Source organism: Apus apus, chromosome 1 (assembly GCF_020740795.1).
Source record: "Apus apus isolate bApuApu2 chromosome 1, bApuApu2.pri.cur, whole genome shotgun sequence".
Taxonomy (NCBI): domain Eukaryota; kingdom Metazoa; phylum Chordata; class Aves; order Apodiformes; family Apodidae; genus Apus; species Apus apus.
The window spans coordinates 144,090,261-144,105,464 of record NC_067282.1 but is presented as its reverse complement, the minus strand read 5'-3'; the positions used below and the strand labels follow the sequence as shown (position 1 = coordinate 144,105,464).

The 15,204-nt window shown below is 36.7% G+C and overlaps 1 protein-coding gene across 1 annotated transcript in view; it reads left to right on the top strand.

Annotated features, from left to right (window-relative positions):
• SYT10 (synaptotagmin 10) overlaps window positions 1-13,770 on the top strand; it is a 34,089-nt gene extending 20,319 nt beyond the window's left edge. Inside the window, exons 4-7 of the mRNA XM_051640703.1 lie at window positions 10,394-10,514; window positions 10,903-11,074; window positions 12,541-12,670; window positions 13,699-13,770. Coding sequence (XP_051496663.1) covers window positions 10,394-10,514; window positions 10,903-11,074; window positions 12,541-12,670; window positions 13,699-13,770 — 495 coding nt within the window. The remainder of the gene's footprint in view (window positions 1-10,393; window positions 10,515-10,902; window positions 11,075-12,540; window positions 12,671-13,698) is intronic.
• The last annotated feature ends 1,434 nt before the right edge of the window (window positions 13,771-15,204 follow it).

The window sequence follows — 15,204 nt, the reverse complement described above, 5'->3', positions numbered from 1 at the left end:
ATCTTTAATAATTATTTAAATGCTCACTAGTCCTTTGCACCAGTTATATGTGTAAGAATTTTAGAATCCCTGGACTGTTCATCATGGGTTTTAAGGAGACTGAAATGCCTACCAAATTATGCAGTTGGGAGAGATACTAACATATATCTGGATGAAAATAGTTGCTAATCTTGGCACTGCATTCTGGTTCAAGTTTCATCCTCACTGTGGGTTAGTACATGCAGTTACAGTGCTTCATTCACTCTTCTGGTGTTTTCTGATGTATCAGGGTTAAGACAAAGCATGAAGTTTTTCGATTTCAGCCTTTCAGTCATAGCTCACAGTTTTCCATGTCTGTGAATAAGTTATCTCCACTTAAACTATTAACAATAAACACATAAAATGGATGTGTCTGCTAGTATTGGGTGACCTCCTCAGCTTTCACAAACCTTTACACTACTCTCAGAAAATTATGTAAGAAACTACTTGAATTGATTTTTCCTGGCAAAATGAAACCCTCCTATAAGATGTCCTGTCTCTATATGTGCAATGTATTGCCTCGTGTTTTACTTCAGCTGTTTCATGTAGACTAAACTTGATTAGTAATAAAGGTCTCTAGTTCTGCCATTTCAGAAACTGTAAGATGAAGGAGCCAATCCTGCACAGGACTGAACAGTGCATTAGATGTTAATCAATGGGGAATTATAGTCTTAAACACCAGATTTAAAGTTTACCAAAGTCAAAAACTAGCAGTTAAATAGCTAGCTAATGCTTGCAAGAGTCAATTGGACTTGGATTAAGCTTTGAAAAGAAAGATCCAGCTGTTTCTACAACTACTGAAAAGTAATTGTGCTCTAGGCAAGCATGCCTTGGTGTTCATAAAGAATCTTTAAAAAAGGAACTGGCTGTCTCAGTGGGAAGATCTTTCTGTACACAGTATAGTACAGGAAGCAAGATGTCATTCTGCAAAACTATTTCCCTCCTGCCTTTTCCTTCTTCACCTCTGCTTCATTTTGTTTTATGTTCTGTGAAGTTTTTGGCCTTTTGTTCAGACTTGCTTCCTACACCCAGTGGTTTGCTCATCCTGTTGCTGAATAATAAATGGTAGAGAAGGGTAGAAGTGACAGATGAAAACATTGGTCCACAACTTATAAAACACAGCAGAAGTAGCCTCCCATCAGCTTTGGGTCTTTTACATCTCTTCCATAGTAAAGAATTTACTATTCAGAAGGTAGAGTGAAGGTAAAAATAATTCTTATTGCCTGCTTGGAAGGAACTTTGATGACACAAGACTCTGCAGTCTCAGGGTTGAACATGTGCAATTCAAGATTCACCAAGGAAATTAACTGTAACATTTTAGCAGTGAAGGAATTTACCACAAGAGATCTGGACATTCTCTGTGGTGCAAAGACTCTCAGTAAGTAACAATTTTTAAAAATATTTGATTGCACATCCATAAAGAGTTTTTGTTTGGTACAGGAAGGACAGAGTCTAGGCAAAATCAGACTGGATGATTGCACTGAGTCCTTTGTAAAACAAATGACTGTTTGGGAATCCACCATTTTAATTTTTTTTTATTATTTTTTTTCCCCTCATAATAGTAATTTGAAACTTATTTTAAACAAATGCAGGATTGGCCTTCCCACTTGCCCATTTGTATTCTTATAATTTTCAACTGTTGGCGTTTATTCATCTTTTGTAGTTTGCATTTTGTTTCCTTAATTTTTCATTCATATCATTGTTTCTATGTTTTATGTTACATTGAAAACCTGCAGCTATTGTATAATATGTAGTATGTACCTGTTGTAAGGGCTAAAGCATCTTCATTTCTTAATGTTAAATTATCAAGGTAAATTTGGTGTAAAATTGGTTGTGGAAAAGCAGTGTCCTAGATATCTGGTGGTATCAATATCCCCAAAATTCAATAAATAATCAGTCATTTACTTCTGTTTGTTCGATTAATTAACAAATGAAAAACTCAAGAAGTAGCTTTGGACTACCCGTGAAGGTTGTTCAGTATATTGGAAGACTGCAATCTTTAATATACTTTAGGAAATTGATTCTTAGCATCAGAGGCAAGTAAATACTATCAAATAGACTGACAACATATCTAGCTTTTGTTCTTGCAAAGTGCTCGTGAGTTCTACATACATTTCTGAGGTTTTGTTACTATCAAAATATACCCCATACTTAAAAAAAAGTAATTTATTGGAATCGCTAACAAGCACGTAAGTGCAAATACTTAGTGCTGTAAAATTGTTTAGGCAAAAAAACAATCTCTTGTTAGCTAACACTTTCTGGATGTAAAAATGTATTAAATTCCTATTATACTTTTAAAAAATATTGATTGCTTTGGAAATCTGTGCCTCTAACCTCATTGCCTAAAAAAAATTGGCAACTGACTGTCAGAAACATTTTCTTTCCAAAGGTATTCTGTGAACTCTGTTAGTGTGACCAATTATAGGAAGCTGTGCAATTGGAACAAAATAATAAATAGGGCTCAGAATTGAGATGAAAACCGTTTCCAACACAGTAGTAGTCTTCTGGGGATGTTAGTCATGGAGCTGTCATATATTTGCAACTTCTTGCATTATCTCATGTAGACAGATGGAACTTTATTTTTTTGTTTTCTAATACCAGGCATTTCAGTGCTGCAGTTTTCTCATTTCTGAAATGGGACATAAAATAAGATCTTTTAAGGACACAGACTTCATGTGATGCACATGATGTGAGATTGCTGTTTCTAAAGCACATGGAATATAAGTGAATAGCATTGCTGGGAAAGACAGAAGTGCTTTGATACCTGTTTTTTATAATCAGGACAGTAGCACTTGTCTCAGTAGATCCATCTCAAAACACTTGCCTGAGTAGGATGTCACACAGGTAATCCTGATAGCTGTTGGCCTCCGTTAGGAAAAGATCTTCTGACTTCCTGATCAAACAAGAATGAACCCACCTCTGCAGTTCCTCCAGAGCAATCACAGACATTGTCTCTGCTTAGTTTTCTCCATATTTCACTATTTTGGAAGTGGACAAAAAATGGCACATTAGACTTTACTCTGAGTAGGATGATAGTGGTATAGAGCTATCAGAGATTTGTCTTAGGGTAGTCCAACTTCCAGGTCACATTGTAAGGATTGTCTTCTTTAGTTTTTAAAGAGTAGCAGTATCAGAAAATGTTTTATCACCACCAGTGTAGAGGACTGTGCTCTACAGTTAGCCATCCTCATCAGAATCAGCTTAAATAAACTATTGCTGTTTCTGGAAAAAGTTTTGACATAATGCTAGCACATGTGAAAAGAATAAAGGCTTGTCAGCACAGAAGCATTTACCACCTGTATAATGGGAACAGCCCCTTTAAAGCCAAGAATAGCTGACACTTGTCATTTCTAATCAGGGCAGGTGATATAAAGGATTCACGTGATCACCTGCTGCTGAATAGATGAGACAATGCTCTGAGTCAGTCTTCTCAGGAAACATGTTGAGGTTTTTCACTTAGGTTTGAGACTGCTTTAGGTCAGGGTGATAACTAGAAAAGATGTTTGAGAAAGGATGAGTTTTCTGTCCAGTTACTCAAAGATTTCTATGGTTATTTAATGTTTTCATTTGAAATGACACGTTTGAATATTCTGCTTTGCTAGAGGCAAAATGCTACTTTTCAGTCTGCCTTAAAAGTAAGAAATACTAGATGAATGAAGAATATTATTTTCTCAAGGGAATTAATATTTGTGTCCAGTCAGGACTGTGGTAGCCATGCTAAGGTACATGGCTTGACTGAACTGATGTGCCCAAAGTGCTCTCTCAGTTCCTCAGTGCAAATAGTTTCTTTGCAGTAAATGCATTGCTGCTTTAGAAGAGCATCTATATATGGGAAACCACACCCTTTTTGGTTCTTTCATGTACCAGTAGATGCCATAATTAGTTCACAGAAGTACCTCTGTTCTCAGCTGTTCTGAAGCAGGAATGGGCTTCCTTGCTGCCTGGCAAGATGGAACTACCTCTCTGGTGCCCAAGACACATGGTTTTGTATAGAGGGAGTGAGCACCCATAAGTCTTCCCAGGGCAGTGCTGAGAACATTTGACCTGCTGGACCCAGTGTGCTGTCTCAGGAAGTCTTTTCTATGCAATCAGGACTGCAATAAGCAGCTCTGCTTACCCTGGGCAATCAGGAGGTCAGGCAAGAGCAAGTGTTAGGCCTCCACAAGCAGAAGACACAGTCATTATAAAGCAACAGGTCCCACTGCTTCCTTACTGTCTTCCACAGAAGCAAGAGCAAACACGAACCTCATTGATTCATTTCCCAGGACAACAGCTCAATCGATAAGTGGAGCTGGGAGGAAGGAAAAGAGCTGAATTTGATATGCAAAGAATAACAGGAGAGGAAAATAAATATTAGCTGTGGGGAAAAGGTTTCCAAAGTAAAATTGCCTTGAGAGGTGGTAGAATTAACTCTCCAGTTTGAGATGTGTGTAACTTTTGGTAATTTCTCTGATAGCATAAATACCATCAACTTCTGAATGAGTACATGAAAAAAACAGACAAACGGGTTCTGTACTGCTCTTTCATATTATTGTTTTTACTCTTGATTTATACCTCAAAACCAGAAATACCTTGATACGTTTTTAGCTAACCATCCAAAGGCTCAGGTTTCCCTCTTCTTTCCATCCATCCCACAACATTTATCATTACACTTTGTTTTATACCTGATTCTGGAAGCTTGAGTTCAGTTGTTTGTATTGGAAAACAGGAATGTATATAAAATATTTCTAAATGGAACAAGAAAAAGAGAAATCTGTCCTTTGGGAGAATCATCTTCCTGCAGTATTCAAGTAAACCAAAAGTCTAACTCTATTAATGCATTTATTTTATTTTATTTTAATTTGTATAATATACAGAAAAGTAATTTTCAGTGTGACTAAAAGAAGCTGCTAAAGATCTAGGAATGTAAATGCCTGAATAACTTATCTAATACCTAGAAAATTCTTGCTAGTTAGTACAGCTGCTTATTCTAAATACAACATGAAAAGGAAGAGAAAAAAATTTGCAAACCATTAGTTTGGGAATCAAGTAGAAAATAAATTCATGCCACCCTTAGTATTTTTGCTGTTCTACTCTTGCATGCAATTTTAAAAACATACTTTAAATAACAATTAATAGGAAAGTACTTCTGGATATTAAAATTGATATTAAGATGTTTATTTACTGTGCTTTCTGATAATCTGAATGGTAATGAAAATAACAACAAGGAAGTTTTTGAGGGAATTTCATTTCTAATACAGTATTAATTATGCAAAATCTTATTTAACCATGGAAATTAATGAAACACTAGTAACAATAGAAGCATATATGTATTTTTAATTCCAGTAAAATTATGTACCTCATTTTAAGAATACATAGCAAGTTACTCTTTAAACTTTGACCTGCAAAACTTGAAAAACTAGGGCCAAAGAAGAAGAAACAAACATCATTAAAAAGTAGACTAGAGTTCATTTGTGATTAAAAAATGATGAAAAATTGCACCTTATTTCACATATCTGGTCCCTATAATCTTTGCATTCCTCCTGGCATAGGAAACTGGTTAAGATCTTGGAGGACAGGAGGAAGACTCCTATGAAAGTTCTGACACTGTCAGTATTGTCAGTAAATAAATTTGTATCTTCAGTTCAGGACTATGGGTGTTGATACGTGGGACAAAATCACCCTGAACTTGGAAGCATCTCTGTCTAACTTCCTCACTGAATTTGTGGAGGTTCCTAGCTAAAAGTTGTCTCTTCTTTTGAATGTAATGGAAACAACTAGAAAAATGGAGTAAGAAACAGCAAAGCTTTCTTCAGTAACAACGATTCTAAGAACTTTATTGGGCTAAACTTCTCACATTCCTCCCCTATTAATAAATATTGCAGTGTCTGGAGAAATGCTGCTATTTCTATAAAAGTAGGCTTGAAAATAAGAGTACTGGTATCCATTCAGTCTGATAACAAAAAATAATAGAAGACTTTTTTTCACCTGACTTTGCCAACCCCTGAACTGATTTCCCAAGAGCCCATAAAGCAGTGAATGCAGACAGAACCTTAGTAAACTAATGGAAAAAATTATTAGCACATCCATTCTGGTGTGACTGCTTGCATGGGATGAGAGTTGAGCTATCTGAAGAATCTATATTATGTAGCTAAAAAACCCCAAGTTCATCTGAATAGCTGACATATGCATTTGAGGTCAGTGTTGTTTTATTTTTTGTTTTGTTCTGCATCAGTGTACTAGAAAATGGCTTGGATAGTGAGATAAAATGGGAGCCAAAAAAATAACTGAAGCTGGTATAGGGCTTACCACCATTCCAGTTTCTTAGTTCTGTATGATGGCTTGTGTATATAAAAGGGAAATAAATGAAGAAGAGATATACAGTACCAAAAAAATGCTTCCTTTTATATTAGTGCAGCTGTTCTCAATGCTGTTTTTTTCTGTACCCATTACTGGAAAGTCCATTGGGGGGAATCATTACAAGCATCTCTAAAGCTAGCTCTTAATTGAAATCTGAGTTTAATTTAAGAAGAAACACTCAAAATAGGAAAGAGATAAAATTTCAGGGGAGTTGCCTAATTAATGTGCAATTCTAGGGGAATATATGATATGTGTAAGACAATCTGAAGCATAGTTAAAATTTTGCATGAACAGCAACCACTGTGTTCTGCTTGAGGTGGACTGTAATGCAGGTGTGGTTGGTGAGTGCAGTCTGTGCCTTGGCTTCCTCAGATTTGCTTGTTCTGAATGGCTCCTGTCTGATGACTTGTGTGAACTTAATTATCTAGTCTATTATTAAGCAAGAAAAATAATAATTTTCGAGAGCACTGGGATTCTGAAGTAATTTAAATCCTATTTTAAAATCTCAATTAAAATCAATAATATTTAAGGATCCAGGGAATTTTAAAATATTACTCATTATAATCAATGTGGTAGACATGAGAAGTGAACCTCTGTTTTCATCTCCAAATTCATGAACTTACAGGCCTCAAGTTTACAAAAAAAAGTGTGTGTGAGGGGGTCAATGGTGATGTTATGGACATTTTTCTCAATATCCATCAATATCTGATTCTCTCATGTATATGTGTGTGCGTATATATATATATATATATATATATATATATATGCATAGTTTTAATCCTTCAAAAGAACATGTAACAGTTTATAAATCTTGGGCTTCACCCAGTGTGACTGAGTTCCAAAGAATATTTATTTTAATTATGTGGTTTAATATCTTAATCACCAGTTGCCCTATGACTTACAGAGCTCCAAACAAAATGTACTTAGTTCACCCAAGTGTGAAGAGTGATCACCAGTCTCAGCAGGTACTCAGAGTATAAACTGAGTAAAAGTACTAGAACTTTATATTCCTTACTAACCAAAAAGCCACTATCTTCCAAGCATCAGATGTCACAACTAGTACCAAATTAAATTAAAAAGGTAAAATCATGAAAGTTGTTTCAAAGGATTCTGAAAGGACTTGCATTTGAATGTGATCCAAGGATCACAGGAATTCCTAGTCGGTGGTGACAACCCATGACAGCCAGTTCTCTCCATCAGCAGGACAGTTAAATAACGTCTACGGACTAGTAGTACAGATTAACTACTAATTATATTTCAAGCCCTTTGATCTAACATTGCATGACTCATAAATGTCTGATATAGACTGGAACATTTATTTGAAATAGTATCTATTCTAGTCTACTGCAGAATGTATTGAAATTGTGCATAAAGCAACATTAGTGTTGTTGCACAAAATGTAAGTCACACGTTTCAAGCCACATTTTTTCCAGCTGTAGGTCATAAGTGTCAGAAAATATGTACATGAACAGTGGAGTGGTAGACAGCTTTTTCCCAAGCCTAAAACCATCCCTTACCACTTCAAACTGAGTAGTCACTTCACAGGTTACAGAGCTCTGGTAGCTTCAGTACATTGGCCCTTTGGACTGTCTGCTGTGCAGAGAGAAAAGATTCCCCTCATTTGCTTTTCAAGCATTTCTTTTTGCACTATGGCATCTTGCTTATTCCTTGCATGGTCAAATACTCCATTTGATTGCAGGGGATTTTCCAAGCTCTTTTTAAATATAACTTCAGTTTATGACATTCAGATAGGAAGGAAAATGGACTGAGCACAAGCCTCAAACCGTTGCCATTTTATTAAGCACTGATGCTTTTCTCTGCTCTCCAGATAAGTAGGGTGGAGTAGCCACCATATGGAGTTTTGCAAGTATTTTCAGCAATATCTCTTTTAAAGTGTTTAAGTAATGGTAAATAGTTCTGTCTGTTTTCTTGTGAATCATTTGAGCTCACCCAAACCTCTGAGTGTCTATACAATTTCTCTTGAAAAAGAAGTAGTAGAATACTCAAGTCTGTACTCCCATCTTGCAAACATTATTTTTTCTCTATTCACCTGCACAAGTCAACTATATGAAGAAGGAAGAATCAGTCCCTTCTGTGAGCTGCCCATTGATCTTTTGATCTAACTCATCTTCATTGTGTCCCTCAACACTGACCTTAGCTTTGAAGCACTGAATGTGAGGCAACTATATTTCCTTTTTGAAAAAAAGAGTGAGATCTCTCACATATTTATATATAACAGAAACCACTTGCCACTTTAACAAACAAGTTAAAAGAATTACACTTAATTTGTTCAAGTTTTATTTACATTTTCTGAAATAAAAAAGAGAGTTTGTTAATGTACTCTGTGGCACAAAATTCTGTGCTCCGTGTGGCAAAGCAAGGGGTTGAGCTAAGGAGAAGTCAAATAACTGTATTCATCCTATATGGACTGAATGAACTAAATAATTTTGAAATCCTGAGAAATTTGAAATCCTGAAATCATGACAAACATGAAATTTGCCCACAGTGAATGTAACATGCTCATCAATCTGTTAATTCTGAGAACAGAATCCCAGCAAAATCACTGAACATGCGAATTAACGAACCTACACAAAAGTCAATATTTTATTAACAGTGCAACTGAGATTTTAAAGCTATTCTAAAACTGCAGTCTTCAATATAGAGCCCTGCAATACAGAAAAACACAAAACCCATAAAGCATGTGAATAAGTCCATCTTTTCTTAAGAAAGATCTGAAGTACCTATTTCAATTTAGACAGAGCATTAACCCAAAGGAAGTCAATAAAGCTGTTCATATAAGCAGCTGAAAAATGTAAACAAGAAGCTCCAGTCTCTCTCATAACTATAAGCGATGTATTTATCCTCTACACAGTAATCATTATTTTTTAATGTATTATTTAAAAATATATCATGCTTGCCTTCTGATGCTAGAACAACTGTACCATAAATCCAGCAGTTCTCAAACAAATTTATGCTGTTGGGGTAGCTGGAGGTTTGACAGATAAAACATTAAACCTGAGATATTAGAAATAACCTTTTTAGTAGTAGTCAAAGAAAGTCCTTTGAGATCACGTGAACATGCTTGACGATAGCTGCCTTACAGAAGTGACTCCTTACAAGCACATATTTAAAAACCCAGAATTGTTTTTAATGTGCAATTTTCTTTGGAGCTTTTGAAGGGCATTTTTTAAATCTTAGAAGCACAGGAATAAGGACTTTGGAATATAACTAACATCTCAACAACTAAAGTTTTGTGCTGTTAGGATACTTACATAACTGTGAGGAAAGATGGAACCTCTCTTCCTTTGATTACGTTTCTCAAGTGCTGTAGCATCTGAACTACCTAGCGACTTCACACTGCACAAATTCACAGTATATTGTGTCAACAAAGAAACTATCTCTGTGAGGATTATCAAGATAAGGTCCATTATCTATCTTTCTGACTATATTTTCTTCCAAAAAGTTGCCCTTGAGCCAGGAAGTACTAAGTGCTACTCCTTTGCTTTTCTCTAGAGGAGAGCAGCCCCTCAAAGAACAGTAAGCAATAAAGCTAGCAACTTGTACAAGCACATTCATCTTTTCAAATCACTTAGTATAAACTTTTCTTGCAAGTACATGTGTGCAGAAATAAATCTCCTACATAAATTCTATTGGCTAAAAGGCATGTAAATGTATGTGATCTAAATATTCCCCCGTATTTACTTCTATTGAGGAGGATGGGTTCTGAGTCTTTTCAACATCTGAACATGACATTCTACATTCAGCACTTTGTTGTTTGTGTGAAAGCAACAAAAACATATCAGTAGTCTAGAAAGGTTTGGCTCTGCTTGTGTTTTAATTTCTCAGTATAGTAATTCTAGATTCTGTCACTTTTATAGAAGTAATTTCTGAAAATTGTTTATGAGCTCTTCAAAAGCAGCTGAGGCTGCAAAATAAGTCTATTCATATTAAAAAAAAAAAATCTATATTTTTGCATGATCTGAACTGAATTGTTTGCAATATGGTCAGGTTTCTAATAATTGCTTTTCTTTTCCAGGAAAGCATAGATTTGGGTGAGATCATGTTTTCCCTCTGTTATTTGCCTACCGCTGGGAGAATGACGTTAACAGTCATCAAATGTAGGAATCTCAAAGCAATGGATATAACTGGTGCATCAGGTGAACTTACTTTCTTTTTTTCTTTTTTTTTTTTTTTAATAACAAGGCAGAATCTATTCAGGAAGGGGACAACTACAGACTCTGTGTTTTTTGTGTGCTTAGCATGATTGTGAAATTGAAGTAGCAGGAGACTGGGTATGGAGCCTGCTCAGATCTACTGGCTGTCATTGGTGTGGGAGTCAGTATGTCTGTTCAGAATGCCTATACCTTACCTTTGTATTGACAGCATGTTGAAAGCAGCATTTGCCAGAGTCACTAAAATCTTTGGCATTTTTTGTCTTACCGATATGACATTCCTGAAAAAAATAAAAATAAATTAAAAAATACTGCTCCTACACTACATATTTGAATGGGTCCATATGCCCACAATTGGTCATTTGTTACCCAGATCCGTATGTCAAAGTGTCACTGATGTGTGAGGGTCGAAGACTGAAAAAGCGGAAAACAACCACGAAGAAGAACACGCTCAATCCCATTTATAACGAGGCCATCATCTTTGATATCCCTCCAGAGAATGTGGACCAGGTCAGCCTTTCCATTGCAGTGATGGATTATGACCGGTAAGCTTAGTTTGCTTTCTGAACATTAATTTTCAGTGAGAGGTTACCTGATCATTTCAAGCAACTGCTATCTACCTACCTCCCTGCACTTTCAAGTTGGTTCAGTGTCACAAAAATAAGATAAGACCTTTGGGTCTTTTCCTGAAGAGGTTTAAGGTTTCCATGCTTTTTAGAACTCATGCCATTTTATCTACTTCATAAATAACTATGATGAAGAAGAAACTTGGGTTAATATTCATTCATATGAGCCACTAGCATTGGCATACATTTCTGTCCCCATCTGGTGGCTAGACTATGTCAAAGCTTTATAAATCAAGTATGTCTCAGTTTAAAAAAGGCCCTCAGACCTCTAATTTCTATTTAAATCCCAGGTATTTGAAATCAAGGAAAATTTGGATGACTGAAAAAGAATTTTATTCTAATGACCTCATTGAATTAAGCCAGAATTAATCCTTCAGTTTACTCAATAAAGAAGCTTTGTAACCTTAGGGTTCAGCACTCACTGATAACACATCTGAGCCTCAGTTACCTATGTCATCACCAACAACTGGCAGGAAGAGACTGGTGCTTAGAGTAGTTCAAGGTCTGCAGGTTAAATGACTGACAGAATCATGCCAGAGCCAAGTCTGCCTCATTCAAGTGCTATTAGTAATGAGCTCTTGAGACTACAGGGCAAATAGTGCAAGTCCAGTTTAGTAACGCAAAAATTCAGATTCTTTTTCCTTTCCATCATGTTTCTGGTTCTCCTCCAACTGCTGTCAGGATGACTTTTTCAGTCAGACGTGAAAGGATGACTGTGGTGCCATTACAGGAGAAGATCACAGCTGCTTGTACATTTTCAGTCCTTTTCAGCTCGTCCTTTCAAAGTGTTTGCTAACAAGATGTTAGGAAATATTATTATAAGGTACCTATAGGCAACATACAGAAACTTTCTGGAGTCTCTCAAACACTCTGTGGCACTGCCAGAAGTATGAAGTATTAAGCTATAGCCTATTATTGCTATGCCTCTCTTGGCTGAAGTTCCAATGACCACAAGATTAAGAGCTGGGAAATACAGTGTGAAATGATAGCTGATCAATTTGCAGCAGGAAATGTTATCCCCACCATCTTCCTTCACCTTCCTCTCCCACAAAATCTAAGCAGATTTTCTTTCTGTATCATTTGGTATATTACAATTTTTTGTCCTTGTGCTGTTTGGGTTGTAACCTGTTAATGGCAGGGGTTATGTCTTTATTGCTATTTTTATAGTTGCTAGAAGCACTATGGTAGTGGCTGGAGGTGTTTGATGCAACTGTTACAGAACTCAATATCACTATAATACCGCTAAAACTAATATATGTAATAAATAATGTGAAAAGTTTGGGCATGTATTCTATGCTGCACTAAGCCAATAAACTGAATTATATGTTGGATGTTATTAAAACTATTTTTATTAAAAAAGAATTCTGCATCTCTGCCATTCTCAGAGTAGGGCACAATGAAGTCATTGGGGTGTGCCGTACAGGAATTGATGCTGAGGGGCTTGGAAGAGATCATTGGAATGAAATGCTGGCTTACCCACGTAAACCAATAACTCACTGGCATCCACTAGTAGAGGTAAGAAGTTGCATAATTCTCTTTTTCTCATTCTTTTGAATGTTTTTGTCTCTCTCATACGTATGTGCTTCTGAGAATCATGAAAATCAGTGCAGCAGATATGGATATGGAGCAGCTATAAGAGCCTTAGCACAGTCTAAATCTAGTTGCATGAGTTTATTGATTACTTAGAAAGTTTCCATGATGGGCTGACAGCATTGTGCCATTAAACAATTAAGACATTTGAAATTTCTAAAGATTATGGTAAGGAGCTTACATCCACTTAGAAAAGATGATTTGCAAGTAATTCAAAAGCAGTCATTTCCTATTAAAAAATCTTTAGCACGAACAATTAAATCACGAATACATGAATCCGAAACTGGCTTGCTAATTAGGCTAAGTTGAGGCATCATACCAGCAGCTGCCTCCAGAGTTACGCAGACACTTATTACAAGCTTATTAAAATGCACGGGTGATTATATCTACAAGTCTTGGACTCCCTCTTCAACCTGCTGTGGCCACGTTACTCGTTTTCTGTATACAAAATGCTTAAATCAGGTAATGTTTAAAGCCTCAGGAAGCAGCAGGCTCTGCTTTGGGACACAAAGGTCACACTGTTTAGCCTTCCCCACACCCAATCTCTGTACAAAAATGAATTGCTGTCTGAGGCAGGGGGCCATTTGTTTTCCCTGCTGTGTAGCACATGGCTGCACAGCATCTGAAGTGACAGGTAGAAAAAGCCCAAAAGCAAGGTGTCAGGAAAACACCTCAAGTGTGAGAGTAGTGAAACTGAGTCCCTCTTCTCAGAGTTTCATGGCTTTCTCTGGTTTGTGTAGCATCCCTGACTGGTGAAATAAACCCACTCTTGTGGAACGTATCAAGAGGCATTTTTAGGAGCTCACCTTAGGAATTTTCTTCCCGTTACTAGTTCTGCCAGAGACTTGATCCAGAAAAGGTCTAGATGTGATTTGGGTTCTTTGAGGGAGTGTGTCAGCCTGTGAAATGAGTGTGATATAGTGACACTTGTAAAATTAACTCTTTTCTTGCAGTTACCTGGCCGAGCAACCAGTTTTGATAGCCAGGGATCTTGTTCATCACCAAAACCACCTCTTACACCCTAGGGAACAAGAATGGATTCATCGTGTTCAGTGTCTGAAGCTCCCTTGTAGCTCACATCTACATAAACAGAGGTTTGGATTCTGCAGATGAACTGTATCCATATTTTTTTATTAAAATACATTTTTCCTATTCTAAGTCTTATATTAAAGTTTACAATAATTTCTTAATATATGAATGAAGTTGACTTGAGCCAAATATATCCCTTCCTCACACAAATTTATTCACCTTTTTTCTCACTGGCGTATATGCCGTGTCATATCCAAGCAGTGTTTTGATATGACCTATATTTTTGCATAGGCAAAGAAATCGAAAAAAAACCAAAACAATAATCCCTTACATAATTCAAATCAGCTGCAGCTTGGAAGGCCTAATTCTTTTGAGGGAGAGCAAATAGTCATATATAGCTCTTGTAATATATTTCTTCAAAATTGCACTAAATCTTGTATCACTTTTCAAGACAACACTTCAAACTGAATTTTGCATGGAAGAACAACTCTTGTCATGTTTTGAATGTCTGGAGAGTCAGTTCATTCCTTGAGTAGGGAGGAAGTGCTGATCAAAAGCCCATTGAAGCCAATGAGAAGGACCTTACTGGCTTCACTGGGTTTTACTTCAGCCTTTCTGGAACAGGATTCACGACTGGATCTATGCAGTTATAATCTTCCAGCAATCCAGAGGTCTGCTGCACCAACAGGAACTTGTTAGCCTGTCCAGGCCAATGAGCAGCCAGACCTGTGTGCCCAGGCAGGTGTCTGTACTCAGCGATACTTCAACTTCAGCTGCCCACCAGCTGATGAAGAGCTGGCATGGATGTCTCTGCATGTCACTGGAACAGCACGTGTACGGGCATTGCTGTGGAAAGCAAGTATGTCTACAGTGAGTTGTGTGGAAATTGATGTAGCTCCAAACAGACATAGGTGTCTCCTGATGAGGTGCATCCAACCCATTTGCTGCTGGCATCATGCAGCCATTTTTCGGTCTTTATGCAGGTCAAACAGCAGGCAAAAGAGTTTATTTAATGTATTTTGGCAGTTCAAAAAATGGATGAAAAACTGCAGGACGCGGACCATTTTCTGATTCTTGATTTAGTGTGACAGTATTAGATTTTTTTGAAGTTATTTTGACGGAGTGAATAGCTCACTTGGAGTACTTTCTGGTCCCTGGCTGGAAGTCTCTAGAATTATATGTCAAATATGAATTCCCAATATATTTTGTGTCAATGTATGGAGGGAGAAATTGAAATGTAATGATTTTACAAGCTAGTAAACTCTACACAGTGACTAGCAAATGCAAAAAAGAATTGGCTGAAGTGAGCTGTTTTAAAAACTGGAGGAGAACTACAGATTATTTTGTGGATTTAGCTCTTCTTAGCACTGCAATTTACGTCAATCAGACAATCTTTTCCTTTTCTTTTCTTTTCATTTCTTTTCATTTTT